The 16275-nt window shown below is 39.0% G+C and overlaps 1 protein-coding gene across 5 annotated transcripts in view; it reads right to left on the bottom strand.

Moving 5' to 3' along the window:
* SLC9A9 (solute carrier family 9 member A9) overlaps window positions 1-16275 on the bottom strand; it is a 182223-nt gene that overhangs the window by 109801 nt on the left and 56147 nt on the right. For 4 of the 5 annotated variants that reach the window (XM_068200782.1, XM_068200781.1, XM_068200779.1 and 1 more), the window contains one exon: window positions 624-767. The exons of the other annotated variant lie outside the window; for it this stretch is intronic. In XM_068200782.1, the coding sequence (XP_068056883.1) occupies window positions 624-767 (144 nt within the window). The remainder of the gene's footprint in view (window positions 1-623; window positions 768-16275) is intronic. 5 annotated transcript variants of the gene reach the window in all.

Below are 16275 nucleotides of genomic sequence, written 5' to 3'. Positions count from 1 at the left end.
TTTGTGGAGTTTGAATTAATACCTAGTTGTTTCCATTTGATGTTCCTTTTCCCAGAAAAAAGGAAAAGGAAGTCATTTTGTCCAGTTTTATAAACAAACTGGCATTTATTTACATTTGTGTGAATGCAAGAAAGATCAAAATCACTGATCTTTCTAGTAGCATTTTATATGAACTGTAAAACATGAGAAAAAATGCAGGGCAAAAGACAGACCTTTCATTTCCAGATTAGTTAAACTGATGGTCTTGCTGGTCACACTGTCACGCTGTAGTGTTTCCTTTCTATTTTTGTATAATTGCTGCTAGCCTGGAGTTCATAAATAAGTTGCTGTTCTTAATAAATTCATGTTTGAACCTCAATATATTTCAAAATACTTTCCTTAAAATACAATTATTTCCAAATAGGGTGATAAAGGCCAGGGTCCTGCCTAATGATGAAGGTAAAAAAGAAATTTGTAGATTCTGACAAATGACATTTCCTGTCAATTTATGATTTATCTGTTTCTTTACAAACACTCGAGCCTACAGTGAAAAGCTTCAGGTTCAAACTAAAGATGGTCACTCTCAGATATTGCATATTTTTTCTAACATATATAGATTTGCTCCCTGAAAACAAACCATAAAGGATATTAAAGCTGTGACAACAGCATAAGAGGATCCCATGGCAAATGATCCAGCAAAGATCCCCAGAAAATTTCCCACTGACTGGAAGAAAGCAGCAGCATCAAAAGCATTAGGATTCTCCTTAGGACTGTAAATGGATATAGAGCTGAAAAGAAAAAAAAGGGATGGGGGAGAGGGAGAGAAAAAGGAATAACAAATTCAATCACATTGTAACAATTTTGGAATCAATAATTGCAAATGAACAGTTTTAGGCACTCAAAATGCAAAACAAGACTTCTCTGGGCTAATAGCAGATGAGAGCAAAGCAGATGGAAACTGGGGAGAACCAATTTATTTCCAAGGTATCACCCTGGAAATAGTCTACTGCCAGTCAGCAACACTTTTATACTTGAAGTGCCATAAACAATATTGTTTCCAGGCCAACAAAACATTAAAAGGTGGTAGGTGGATAAGGAAACTGCAGGGAAGATAGATAACTTTGAATTATTTATTGGCCATATGTCCTCAGAGCAGTTACATATTTGCAAATATCCTTGATAAAAAGTGCAGTTTTGTGGCTAAGGTTCAAATGGGTGACACAAATCACAGCAGGTACCACACATGCAGCAGCAATTTTGTCACAAACCACTGAGCATTTTCCTACTTGGTGTAAGCCTTCATAACCAGGGCTGGCTCCGTGGCAAGAGCTCAGCAATAGGAAACTTGTGGACAGAATGAATGTTGTCCCACAGAAAGAAGGTGCTGCAGTTGTCCGAGGTCATCTCCTGTTTCCCACCCCAGAGTGCAGCCACCACAAGTATTTTGGGATGGGAAAGGATGGCACCAAAGAAAAGGGGTTGTGCACTAAATAATTCTTTGAGCACCTCAGAGCTGTTATTTGTCAGCAGTCAGTTATTACCCAGAACACCAGTAACTCCATATACGCATATCCTTTTTTGTTGAAATGTTATATTGAACAGATACAAAATAGCTGTAAGCCTCACAAACTAATTAAGAAACATTTTACATCTTTTTGTTCTGTTGCTTTGAGTACTGTTTTGAGTACTTTTATGATCCTTGTCAAAGAAAATGTGCTGAGCTTGGCTTTGGATTCCAGAACGTGCCTTGGATTGCTGGAAAATTATTGGTATTTTAAGAATTGAAATTTTAGAATTTTTAAAAAGTTGTGAATGTTTTAAGCTTTTGGATATTAAGAATGCGATCCTTGCAGTCTGATGTTTTTCATTTGGAAATAAGGCTTAGGGTTGAAGTTGTGTGTAAAGGATTTTCTAAACAGATGCATTGAAATAACACAAAGATGTGAAAACAGTTCTCATATTTTCAGTCTGCAGAAATGGCACAAGGATTCTCAAGACATGTGGTTGTGCACCACAAATATGAGGGGGGAATGCTCATGTACCACAAGAGAACTAACTAAGCACTAAAATCTCTTATCTCCAGTTTGCTGATTAGCACCCCCACAAAATCGCTGAGAGGATTTCTAGTGGAAGGTGCTATTGATGCAAGGACACAAAACTGGCAGCAGAGGAACTGGTGATCAGCAACATGTTGCTATCAAAATTTTCCATCCTTTTTCAACTGTGGCTTTCTTAGACCAGGGGGATCAGTTATAATTCTTTGTTTCTCTTGCCTAAAAACTTGTGGGTGTGTCTTGACAGCAAAGCAGCCACTTGGTTCTTTGATGTTTGTCCCAGCCAAGTACAAAGACTGCAGCTGCTGGTCTGTTTTGCTTAGTGAATTATAAATCAGAAAATGATCTTTTGTGCCACTGGTGCTCTGGCCTGCATTGAGTGGTGAATTCAGAGATGTTCTAAAATCAAGGAAAATGGTGCTGTTAGAATGATGGGCTCTGACCATGATAGGGATGCTCAGTAACAAAAAAGGTCTTGACATGGAGTGAGAATTTATTAGTCAAATGTAAGCCATAGTCAGTAAATGGTTTTTTATTAAGTATGTTAATCTTGGGCAAGAAAAGTTGGCTTTGTTAAGACTGGTGAGGGTTATAGTTTGCCCTCCAATCTATCAACAGATTTCAGGGATGAAGAAAACTAGAAGAAAGCATCCTATTCTTAATGTAGTTATTTCAGGAACAAGTATGAAGTGACTCATTCTCACTGAAAAGTTTTTCTACTCAGTGTGCCCCCTATGATTTTTTAAAAGCACCGTAACATGGCATATGCTCATTATACCACTGTGGTTTCTCGTCTAGATCTTTTGAGAACTCCTGTTTCCCTGCAGCTCAAAGAATATCTGCTTCTATTTTTCATTTTGCATTATTCTCTAGTAGAGCTGTTTATTTTTCTGGATGTGCTTCTTTTTAGCACTAACTTTTAATCCTTTTAAGCATCCAAAATACACAATTTACCTGAGATTTTCTATATAAGCTGCAATTTAACAGGACAGGATTTTATCCTGTTTATTCCACTACTTTCTGCCAAACCAATTATTTGACATAAAAACAAAATTACAAAGTTAACACTGGAGAGAACCATAATTAAAATTGTAGTGCCTCGACTCTTCTTCCTTTTCCTTGGAGAGCAATTCAAGAGCCCTGCTGGCATGACTTGCCCTCTCTGCTATCTGCTCTCTGTGCTCCCTGTACAAAGGGGATGATTGCAGTTCATTAATAAGCAGTGTGGGAGGGTTTGATGCTAAATTTCAAACTGTTTTTAGGTTTTAGAGGCTTTTTAAATGCTGAATGAGTTTAAGGAAAAAAAAAAGGGTTTATTTCTGTAAATTTGTATCAGAGGTGGATTAAGGGAGTCCTCAAAGTAAATGCAGCAGAAAACTGTTTTCAGAGACTGATAAATGAACAGATTTAATGGCAAAGGCCTGCTTTATCGGCCAGCCATAATAAGAAAGAGTGCAAGGATAGGAATGAGAGATTTTTGTCAACTCCTCACTGAATACTCAATATATGTATCTCATAGACACCTGTCCCATCCCTACTACCTGTGTGTGAGCTTGATAACCTCTGCTTCTCCTTCTAGTTGGAGTCAGGAATAATACGTCACCTCCTGGCTGGTTTCATAAGGATTAGTCAGCACTTTCTATATTAGACAGCTATTTTAACAGATCTCTTTTTATTTCCAGTTCTTCTGTGCTTCCTTGAGCCAACAACATTGGACAGGCTCAAGTGCTTTCACAGCTTTCTAAAAAGGAAATACAGGAAATATTTATTTATGCAATATATTGCAAGTTGGGGTGGTAGTTTTTCTTGGAGCAGATAGAAGGATTAACAGCTTGTGTCAGTTGTACCACGCTAAGCATTCCACTTCCCTCCCCTCATCTGCTGAGATCATGTTAGGATGAAAGCTCAGCGTGACAAACACTTTCATTCTACACACTTTAGAGGGGTCTAGTACTAAAGGTCTGAATGACAGAAGGGCTTTTGCAATAGAAAGCATCCAATCACATTTCCAATAATATCTTAATTGATTACTTTTTGCTTGTTCCTTTTTTCATAAGATCTTTTCCTTCCTGTTAGTTTTCCCAGCCTGTGAGTACAGCACAATGTATTTTCCTTTGAAAAAAGAAATAAAATAGAAAGCACTTAGCATTGCAGCAAAGATTTTCCAGTAATTAAGTTTTTTGAGGAAAAATCTGTTGTTGAGGTTAAATCTTGTATCCTACTTTTGTTTCTGTCCAAACCTGATGTGCAGAGGGCTAATATGGCAGCATCAAATAAAGAGATGCTAATTAGTCTTACCTAGCAGAACAGCATAAAGATTCTTTGTTTTGATATAAGCCAAAGTGAAGCAACACCTGTACTGCATGAATTTCAGAAAAATGCATTATGCTAAAGAAAATACACTCAAGCATCAGAAACAAAGTATGTGCTAACAGCAGAAAATTTCTAATAGAATTATGTAGAGTCAGTTATTAGAAATAACCAGTAAACAGACTGGTTTATTCCTGTCTTTGTCCTGTCTATTTGACCAACATGAAAATAAACAGCTTTGGAGAGGAACATTTCTTTCCACTTGCTAAGCCACAGGGCTTCCTTTAGCCAAGTGCCCTTCGTCCTCCTTGCCACTTCATCATGTGCCATGTAACACTGCACAGAAGAGAATCAGGAACAATGTGTGACAATGTGAACAAAGCAAAAAATACCTGAAAATACAGGAAGGTCAGATGTTCCCTAAAATACCTTCTTTGAATAAAGTGGGATCTCCCTCAGGTGATAAATAGTTATAGAACTACATTGTGATTTCATCAACTGCTAATTAAGAAAAATAAAACAGGCCAGAAAGAAAGTATTCTAGAGTTCAAGGTTGTTTTTAAGAGGGAAAGAAGGTTATTTTTCCTGAAATCATAATTGTGCAGAAAAAGGTAGGTCACTACAGCATGTTAGAAAACTTGAATCTTTCAGACAAGTGGATGGAATCAAACAGTTTATGTTCCCACACAACTTTTTGGCTATATAGTTTTCCTAAAAGTGTTGGAAGGAAGCCAAAATGTCAGAGCTGTAATTTACCCCCAATATGTGCTTGAACTAGAAACCAGATGTGAAAGTCCATGCATGGCACCAGACACACACACCATCTCTTGGCAAGTTGGTAGAGCCTGCTTAGGCTTCCTCACAAAATATCTCCTCCCACAGGAGAAGCAAGTAGATGAACTCTAAAGATAAAACAACCGGGGACGTTTGGGATGTGACCGTGCCAAGCCAATAAAAGCATGTATGAAGCAGAGGTTTGCAGGCAGTTAAGGCAAAGCACAGGCACACCAGAGCAGGAAGGCCTAAGGACTAGCAGAAGTAGCCAATTTTACCAGTTTTGAAACAAATATGCAGAGATCTTCTAGATAAAATTTTCAACAAACAAATGCATTTTTCAGATGTGTTAAAACAGTGATCAGTACATAAAAGGAACACAGAGGAGTCTTTTGTACATCTCTCTGTATAAACAAATCTGTCTCCGTGGAATTTACTCCTGACAATATTGGCAAATTCTTAGATATTTAAGGTTCTTGAAACAGAGACTTTGCAGAAATACAGATATTAAGCTTTCTATTTATATAGAGCTTTATATAACAGCTAAAAAATAAAAGGAAGGAAAAAGAAAAAAAAAAAAAAAGACTGGTAGTTAAATTACTGCCCAACTGGCCAGTGTTTGAACCTTCATTATGGATACCCAACATTTTATTCACCTTGGCAATAGAGCGGATCATGGTTTTTATTCCACTTATAGCCTGGGTTCATCACTGCTAGTATTAGTACTAGTATTATTGGTTTTAATTCTAGAAAAAGGTCTAGCAGTTGTTTCCAGAAACTATTTTCTGTCTGGGCTTACACTCTGTTTCTTTTTATCTGTGTCATAACTTATTTTCTTCCTGTTTTCTTACCTAACGTTGCTCCTTTGTAGGCTTTTCCAGAAATTCTAAAATACTAGAGGACATTTTATCTTGGTTACTTTAAACCAAGCTAACCCTTACTGTTGTTGTATATGAGCTTTTATTGCTTTTACACTGGTAACTATTTTCAGTTTTCTTCTGTGTCCAAACCTGAGCTGACACTCAGCAGGAGCAACTTGCCAGAGAAAACAACAAATAGTTTGTGTTGTTCCAGGTAGACTTTCCCTAATGCAGATCTTAGTTGTCATCTACCCTCAAACATCAGGGACTGCAGAAAATCTGACATCCTCCCTCCTTCTCTGTCTCCCCACCCATTATCCTTAGGAAGTCTGCTCTACCTCCCATGGGAGCCTTGAAGCCATCTATCCTGGTGATCCCATTCTTGCCCTCAAATTCCACCACCTGGGCCGTAAGAGGAGCTGGTATCTCACCCACCTGGATGGGGTTGAACTCAGCTTCCCTGGTGCCCAGGAACAGCTCTGCCAGTCCCTGTGCCAGAGGTGCCGGACACCCTGCATCCTCCTGAGCCTGCTCAGAGCTTGCTCACTGCAGGGCTGCAGTCACTTTGACTCGTAGAAAGGAGATGTGAGATGATAGTTTTGACAATGATTAGGGACCTAATGGGCCTGCAGGCAGAGCAATTTCAAGTCTAACATCATATCTGATCTGGTGTGGAGCTTCTCTGCCCCAGTGCACCTGAGAAATGGTGTGCACTGCCATCTGTACAAGTATCTGAGCTTCTCATTACCTTGTTCTAACCTGTTTTTATCTTTGACAGAAAGAAATCCTGATGAACAGCAACATGGGCTTAAAATCTATGTAAAAGAAAATGAAGGCTTTAAAAGTAAAAGTTGTTCACATATCTCTGAGGCTTGGCATGGGAATATTTCATTCTCAAATGACTGCTATTGCTTCTAAATGCCTAATTTTCATAAATCCATTTGGAAATATCGCAGTCACAGTGACAACTCTTTCCTGTCCCATATCTTTGAGAGGAATGAAGCACATCAGCAGAAAACAGATGGCTGATAGTGGGTTGTCTGTGACAGCATGTGCTGCATTCTGTGCTATCCCTCTGACTGTCCTTACTTATGAGCTGATCATATCCAAAAGCACATAATTTACACATTTCTGTGCCTACAAATATAATCCTTTCTCATTTGGATATCAGAACTGTAATCCAACTCCCTGTTTTATTTCCATTCTTATTAAACCTTGCATGAAGAGAAAAGGCCTGTGTCTATCTAGAGCAGCTTGAAGTCTGTCCTCCCAGTTAGGGAGCTTTTAGTGGCTTCAGCAACTGGGAAGATGCAGATAGTGCTAAGAAAGTAGAAACAAAGAATCAACCACCAAGGAAGAGATAAATATATTGTACTAATACAAAGTGCTGGACTTCTCCCCTGCCTGGCATCTCTCTGTAATCACTTATGCTTATGCAAAATAGAACAAGGTGGAACAGTACTGTAAAAAATGCACATTTTTTCTGCAAACAAAACATGACTATAAAAGTAGCAACCCATCAACCCTCTGAGTTAGCATGAAACAATGAACAAGTTAAAAATTCTTCAGTCAATATCTGGAAAGACAAATGAAATAGTTTTTTCTATGTTATTTGAACCAAATCTGCTGCATGATGCTAATTGTGCCATAAGGGGAGTTAGATGTGCTGTATGTGTTAAGACTCTTGCTAATGTTGGTTAATGATCCTGAGGATATTTTTTTGCCTTCCTACCCCTGTCACCTGAGTTAGGAGCTATTGTTCACTCCTGGATCTTGCACTACTAACTTGATATTCTTCTTCATTATTCACCTTTGTGTTATCTTTCAATTTTTTACTTGTGAGCCACTCATCTCCAAAGTTACTTAAAGAGCTGAAAAATATTTAGCAGAAACATTTCACAACCTTCCCCTTACGTGACAGTTCTTCCCTTTAGTGCAGGGTGATGAGACCCTGTAATAAGGATTTTCTGTGAAGATGATATATCTCTCTTGAAAGCAAAAAATTGAATTAATGTGCAATTGCAAGTGTTCTGTGAGCATGAGCAAGAGTTTAATGTGCTCCTGGAGGCCTAATTCGATCCATGCCTCAGGTTTACTTGTACAAAAGAGGCAGAATGTGATACTATGGGACTTCATTTGCTCTACAAATGGAGTGCAAAGAATAAAACAGAGCACGCTCACAAGACACTGACTCATGTGTCCATAAGGGGTAGGGAAGGTGATTACTGGAAGAATGGGTAATCTTAATTAACACCCCCTTTTTCTGCTAAAATTTTTGGGATTAGTCAAGGACGAGGTAACAAAGCCTTTCAACTACCCTAGACTTCCACAGTGACTTCACTCCTGCAAACAAATTTTACATTTATCTATGTCAATTGAACTCCACCTCCTGTTGACAAAAGGACGTGGGCTGATGGCTGCCTGCACAGAGCAGAGCGTTAGAACACTGCAGCAGATTACCAGGAAATCACTGTGGTTTACTGTCATCCTGCTCTAGAGGAGAAACTGCCTCAAATTACCCTTACAGTGATGAGTACCTGGAGTAACTCCACTCATTCAGTGCAGTTGGTATAGATGTGCACTAGTGTTACAAAAAAAGCAGGATGTGACCCAAACACTTTAAGGAAGGTTTTAAGTGGGTTGGTTAGCCATGAAAAAGCCTTTGTTCTTATGGGCAACTAGCAGAGATTAAATGGAAAGAGTTTCCACTAAATCTTTATTAAATAGTAATTTTCTTATAATCACACAGCCCATGATTTTGTTCAGGAGCAGTTTTAGACTGAAACAACAGAAAATCACACATAGTTTATGCCAGAGAGTATTCCCTTCATTTAGGCTTTGACTCATCCTCATAACACTGCAGGAGAACCCACTAGACCTGTGAGCACTGTGAAATACCCAGGGATGAAAGCAGCATGGCTTTTGTAGTAACAGCTGCTTCTTATCCTTAACAAATGCATAGTTCTACTCACCTCACCCTCCTCCAGGCTTTAAACCAACTTGTCCCCGAGATTTAGCTCGTTAAACAGGACTACAATACACTGCAGTCTTCTCTGAAATCCCCTTGAATGAACGTGGACAAAGGAGTGAGGGGTAATATCACATTGCTTAGCTGATCAATGGAAACGTATACAGCAGTTTCTTGTTTAATAGCCAAAGGACTTTTTTTCTTCTGTGACCTCTGCTTATGAAAATCTGATGTGTTTGAGGGTGGTGCATCCCGTGTCTTTTCACAGACAACATTCCAGGTGGTGAGGAGCCTGTCTGTGCACAGCTCAGTGCTCCCAGAGACAGGGAGAGGAAGCTCTAAGTGCCAGTCCTGCTCACCTCGAGGAAAGCAGGCTTTCCTCTCACTGCTTCTCCTCTTGTCAGTGGGACAGGAAAGGATCCTGTTCTCACCACTGTTCTGCCAAGCCTCAGCTGTCCCATGTCACTGCTTGAAGTGTAACAGTGGCTGTAAAGCTTACCTAGGAATGCTGAAGAGGAGGGACAGAATTGGGAACATGCTGCTGGGAATATGCTACAAGGAATTGAAAGGTTAAGTGAGAAAGTAGGAGAAAGAAAACTATCTTTGTGATTTCTACCAGCTGTCACTTTTATATTCTACCAGTCGTATATTCTACCAGATCTCATTATAAAAATATAATGTACTAATGATATGCTTTCATAGATTTTTCTCAGGCACAAGGTGCAATTTTGTTTTTTCTTGTGTTTTTCCTGTTATATCCCTGAAATAAACTGTCTGTGACTCAAAAATAATCTAATGAAGTCAGACTACATTATAATCCATGTTTGCAACAAACCTAGAGTTTAGCAAGTGTGGGTACTCTTTGTCTTTTAAGAGATTTTTATGCTACTGTTAGTATTTAAATCATTACATCCTAGACACAGCTAAGTGTGCTGCTAGAGGATGCAGGTAGTCCCTGGAGCAGCTGGATAATCCACTGCCAGTACTATAGGGTGCCAGAGTATTTGGCTGTGCCAAATTTCTTCAGTTTGGCTGTGCCAAATTTCTGGCCTATCAACAGCCTTGGGCTTTTTCACTTGCAGAATGTTTTCTGACAGAGATTAAGAAAGGAGCCCCTGGTCTACTGCCTTCACTGAGCTTCAGCATCTTTAGGAACTTCTGAACAGACCAGGACACTGGGAGGCCTGATGCTGAATGTAATTGATAAAGATAAGGTACACAGAATCACACAAAAATTAGAATGGAAGGAGAAGGAAAGTATGTCAAAAGTTTTTTCCTATTTCAGTGTTCTCCCTCACTCTGCCTAAGACTCTCTAATGTGTAATAAATAGGAAGAAATGTGGTCTTTGGTATGTGGTATATCATCCTTGTATAGCCAGTGCATGCAAAACAGATTCTTTCATAGTCAGAAGGGGGTTAAATGAGAAAAATCTACAGTTCATATAGCTTTTTAATATCTGCAGTACAATTTTTCTATCTTAGATTTAAAAAAAAAATTAATGCTCAAAGAAATATTGCCAACAGATGCAAGAAAAATGGCCCACATGATTTCTAATGTGCCCAGACCACGCATTAGATGACCCCATCCCAGTCCTGACTTGGAACAGCCTAACCTTGAGGTTGTGCCAAACATCCCTCTTTAGCCACATTTTACTCAGGAAAACAGTTCCCTTCTCTCAGGTGACACAGTGCAAGGGATGTGAAGGGCAGGACAGCTCACTTGGAACTGTTCTGTGTTAGCACTGCAAGCTGCCTGTGGAGTTCTCCTTTGCATTCACCATTAGCACTCCTCAAGGATGGCTCACAGCATTTCCCCCCCAGTGAAGACACACCCTGTGTTCTCAGTTTTCAGTTTCTGTGCTGCAGTTGAGAACGTAGCTGCTGTGGGAATGGGATTTTCAGAGCTCCATAGCCCTATCGATATTTCCATGTGCCCACCAAACAGCTGATAATTTTTGCCTCTTGCTAATCTGGATTTGAGATGAGCCAGTAATCTAAAGAAGAAAATCTTTTTAATCTCCTGAGCTGTTCAATCCCACCTACATTTCATTATTGAAAATATTTTCTATATTTTTCTTCTAAAAAATGGAACAGCTAGGGAAAAATGACTCTGGCATTGTCTGAATGAAATGCTATCCTGCGTGATAACAAAGCTCCTCTCACAAATATTAGTTCCACTTCTATTGCTTTATAATAAATGGCTGCAGCTGTTGCCATGGCAATTTTAATTTTTAAAAATGTATCCAACTGAAGACAAGAAATGCAGCTGTTGTTATGAGAAATTCTAAAATAAATCCAGATGTGAATTGTATGATCTAGTGTTGGCAGTAATAACGTCAGAAACAAAACACGTTACATGTTTTGTTTTCTTGATATTCTGGAGCTGAGGATGGGGATTTAGGGATATTCTGAATTCCTGATCCAAATATAGCAAATAAACAGAATGAAATTTCACCTCAGGGAAAGGCACTTCACTTGCTAGAAAAGCTGGTCAGCCTTGCATAAAGAATGGCAGTAATATTCCTGTAGGAGAAAGGTGGGCCTCAAGCTCTCCTCTACCTTTCTGCTAATATGTTAACATTTTATTTTTTACAGCTTATAAAAAGAATAATCCTGGCCATGGCAGAAATCTTAGAATGGCAATATTACCTATTGTTTACTACCTTATCACTCTATAGCCTGAAGTTCTTTAACCTGTTAGACCTTAATGTTAGAACATTAAAACAAAATTGCTGGACAGTGCTCTACAAAGAAAGCATAATCCAGCAAGTCCCAGTACACGTACTAATAGTCATCCACTGGAAAAATCCTCTGTGCTGGAAAGGTAAAAGCTCCATGTAAGCCTCTTTTGGGAAAAAATATTTAAAGATAGAATTCCTGAGAAGGTGATAGAAGAATAGGTCCAGACTTGTTTGAAAGTGAACTTTACCTCTGGTACGTGCTGAACGAAGAGCAATAGCTCACAGCACGAGCACAGAGGTGCCGAGAGCGGCCTGTGCAGCGGGACAGGGAGCGGGACTCGGCCAGGGCGGCAGACGGGCTGAGAGGTGGCTTTGCGTCCGTCTTGTACCTTTTCTCCTTGCCTTGGAACTGCAAAGGCTGCTCTGCCTGGAGCCCTTCGAAACTGTAGCTGGCTTTCCACAGCCTGGGGGGCTCATTTCAGCAGCTTGGGGCTGCTGAGAGCAGAGACGGGGCCGCTGAACCTTGTGGAAATTGGTTCGCTCAGGCGTGAAGTCAGTGCTGATTACGGCACCTGCCAATAGCTCTTGGCAATCTGGAGGATTACTGAACTTCACTCATGGTAAAATTAAACAAAGAGAGGGAATCCCCACCTAGGCAGGGAAGTTGATGTGGGTAGAATTTCAGTCTCAAATTCTAAGGCAATCAAAACAGTAAAACCGTATTTTATTCTTAAGGATTAACAGCCAGAAGAGAAAACAAGAAAACACACACAAATACACACTCAAACGCTCATTCTGTTTCTCTGACTTCCATCTTTGGGGACATTTTACTCAAAATAATTGGAAGTCTGTATTTCTTTATCCTTTGTACAGGAATTTTGAATGATAAGTCACCATTAAGCCTTGCTACTTAAACATATGCTACTTGAAGGATATCTAGAAGTTAACGGGAATCTTGAAAATAATCTAAAGGATAATAAAATCCTACCCATCCCAATTTCCTAAATATAAATCACTTGATCAAAGCGACATAATACCAAATACACTGGATGAGAGATTTTGCTTTGATAAGAATGAATTATTTGTATGTACCCATGCTAAGACTTTTGGACATACAACTGCCAGCTGATCATGAATTATTCCTTAGTGCTAAGATCGAAAGAGTTAAGGACCATCTTCCTTTGCTAAAATTAAGGTATATGCTATTGGCATATCCAATGCACTGTGAAAAACCTCACAGAAATGACAGGCAGCCAAACAGATACTTTTTCTTTCTGGCTTTGTAAAGACTCCATTGATTTATGGATAAACATGTAGTATAACACATTAATTTCCACCACTTAGTTCAAAAGTAAATACTTTCCCTAGACAGGAAGTTCTATGAGGCTACAACACAGCCATTAATAAGGGAAAATTATTCTGCCTAGCTTCATTACCCTCATAATTACTAGAACGTAGGAGTCTTGCCTCAGAAACTGTTGCATTCACTTCACTCTAACAATGCACAATGAAAACACTCCAAGCTATGGACTAAGTCTTGCTAGTGCTAGAAATAAAATGTAAAACTGTGAACATCCTATAATGAGAGTTTAGACATACCTTTCACCTTACTCTCTAGGAATGAAAACACTGTAATAAAGAAGATGTACATTGTTAAATGGTTCAGGAGGCTGATACATTTCTTCAGGAATATTTTCACCTAGCTGTAACCTTCTCCCAGTGTGTCTGAGGCAGGAACAGCAGCCTGCTAGGCACTCCATTATTCTCATTTCTCTCACTATCACTTCTGGCTGTGCTTGCTACAGATCAGTAGAACAATGTGGAAAGAAAACCAGTTTGATTTCTTTTAAGTGAAAATAAAGTAAACTTTCAGTGAATGGGGATACAAAATTAAAATGTTTTCATGTCTAAAAATGATATCACTTTTTTGAGATTTTACGATAGAGAAATTACTAAGGGAAAAATGTGAATATCGGTTTATTCAATGTATTGTTGGGATACTACTTTGTTCAAAGTTTTAATCATATTTAAACCTTCCTTTTCAAAATCCAAATTCTAGCATCACTATGTCTCTCCAGAAACGTGCTGAAATTTCATTAGGAATCCAAATAACATACACATATGCACATTACATTCAGAATATGTAGATCATTATAATTAGCAATTAGTTAGGGAACATCAACGTTCCAAATGCATTAAGAGCAAACTGATAAAAAGACTGGATGTCTTTCCCTGGTATGATGGTCTTCACAGGGAATGTTGAGAAGTCCCATTGCCCTGAACACAGTAGAAATGAACTGGCTCTGTCACACTGAGCTCTCTCAGGGCCACTTGCACAACTGCTGCCCTGAGTGTTTTCTGTCTCTGTCACAGCTTGTGACTTTGCCAAAATGTCACCAATGAGACTACATTGCCATGTTGTATTTGCAATTTCCATGAAGATTTTTTTCTCTCTTTTTTTTTTTCCCTTTTTAAATTGGCATTCTGCAGAGCCATTATAGACTACCTCTGTGCTTATCTTGGACAGAAGCCTTACAACCACATAATTACAAAGCTTTCTCACTGTACCACTTTGAAATTCAGACTTGTCATTTCCAAGGGGAGGAAAGAGGAAATTATCCATCTGTTTCCTACATATCTTTCGCCCTTGTGAAAGTGTGACAAAATTATGCAAATTTTTAAGGGTTTCCAAAATGTTTAGTTGACAAATCTCAGTGGAGATCTGATAAACTTCATGAACTAAAAATCTTCCAAGATCTCATTTTTTTAGGCATATACCATCTAAAACTTAAATATGTGGCTTTTTTCCCTGCAACTGCTGGTCCCCAGACTCAGCCAGCTGCTGTCCCCAGTGCTGTGACTGTCACATCACCCCTCGTGTCCTCCCTCATTACCTCCTCTGTTTGTCACAACATAATAAGAAGGATAGTGAAGAGGTGCTTGCACCAGAAATGAAGACAGGTTTTCTCTTGAATTCAGGGTATGAAGGAGGTTGGAGTTTACAGTCCTAGATTATCTCTAGAAATAATTTCTTTTTATCTCAGCTGGGAGACCTAGGGACTGGTGAGTGCCACAGAAGTTCTGGAGCTGCTCATTCGGTTCAGGGCAATGGGTAGTGTGAGATGGAGATGGTGACCATTGTCTTTCCATTGTCAAAGGAGACAAAGATTGAGACCAACACAAAAGCAAGTGGAAACAAGGAGAGAGTGGAGTTCTGTAACCATTGGAATAAAGCCTAAGAGTAGAAATTTGCTGAGTCTCATCACTGAAGTAGCTGTGAAGTACAGTAACTAAAGGTTTGCAGTCACTCCTGCTGAGTCTGGCACTGAAGGAAGGCAGCTGATGCTACCATTATCAATTATTCTCTTTACTCAAGTGACAGAAGTATATCCTGAAACCATTAAAGTTCCTACTCCAAAAGATAGGAGTGCACACTGAAACGATGTCTTGGGTATGGAGAGTGGGGGGTTTCTGTGTTTGAAAAAATAAACTTAAAAATTGCATTTAATTAAAATGTTTACTAAAGGTACCTCTCAATTCCTCCTGTGTAAGAAACGAAAATTTCTGGCATTATGTAACTTTTGAGTATTTGATAACATTTGCATTATTTTGATGTGCTTTATGGACAATTCCCCATGCACATAAGTATATATATATGTGCACATATGCACATGCAAAAGAATTTCATGAAGAGTTGTGTCAGTTCTAACAGCCTCAGTAGCTAAAGGATTTGAGCCTTAAAAGATCAAAGCTTGCAGGAGGAAGCAGTTTACCTGATATTGTTGGTAAAAAAAATAATAAATGCTTAGAGCAGGCTAGAATGATGAAATTCAAATTGAACTCTAGCACAGAGGTTCTGAAGTGGTTGACAAAGGGATCAGGAGAGACATCAGTCTTTCCTAGTGTTCTGGGTAGCCACTAGAAATAGTCCATTCTCCCACAACAGGGATGGATTCTTTTTTCATGTAGTCATAACCTGATGTCTAAGGAATAACAGCATTTTTATGGAGTATCTTGTTGTGACAAACTCTCGGTCTCTCTGAGATAGCTGTGCTCTCCAGTACTGTATTTCTGGGAAGGATTTGGGCAGTGAATAGGAATTGGTGGGTACCTCACAAATGAAATGGCAGAAAGGACTCCCTCACCTTTCTGACACACACTCCTCCTCTGTCTTTCCTGCCAGGAGACATTATATGTAAGTTAATTTATTGTAAGAGCCAGATAGACTCTTACACATAGTATTTCATCCAGAGAGGATGAAATCTGCTTTCTTTTGGAACACTTCAAGGGAAATAATATCAATACTATCATTTTAAAATAAAAGGGAGTTGTCTCTGTAAGTAGAATTAGACTCTGTATGTAATTATCTTGCTCTCAGGAAAAAACTGTCTTATTCAATAGAAAAAGGTTATTTGGACAAGAAAAAACATCTGGAAGAGCTCAAAAACCAGGCTGACTGCTACCACAATGTACTTCAGTTCTGAAGAGTTCCCAATAGAGATCTTTGAAATTAAGAAGCTTTGATGCCAGTTTGGACATTTGCAGGGAAAGTGTAGCTAAATAATTGCCACTTAGGTGTGATTTGCAAGGACTGCAAGCAGTGCTCTTAATTCTGAACTTAAAACTTACATGTCTATTTGTGTATAAGT

The sequence above is a fragment of the Anomalospiza imberbis genome, chromosome 10 (genome assembly GCF_031753505.1).
Source record: "Anomalospiza imberbis isolate Cuckoo-Finch-1a 21T00152 chromosome 10, ASM3175350v1, whole genome shotgun sequence".
Classification (NCBI taxonomy): Eukaryota; Metazoa; Chordata; class Aves; order Passeriformes; family Viduidae; genus Anomalospiza; species Anomalospiza imberbis.
This window is presented reverse-complemented; position numbering and strand designations above follow the sequence as displayed.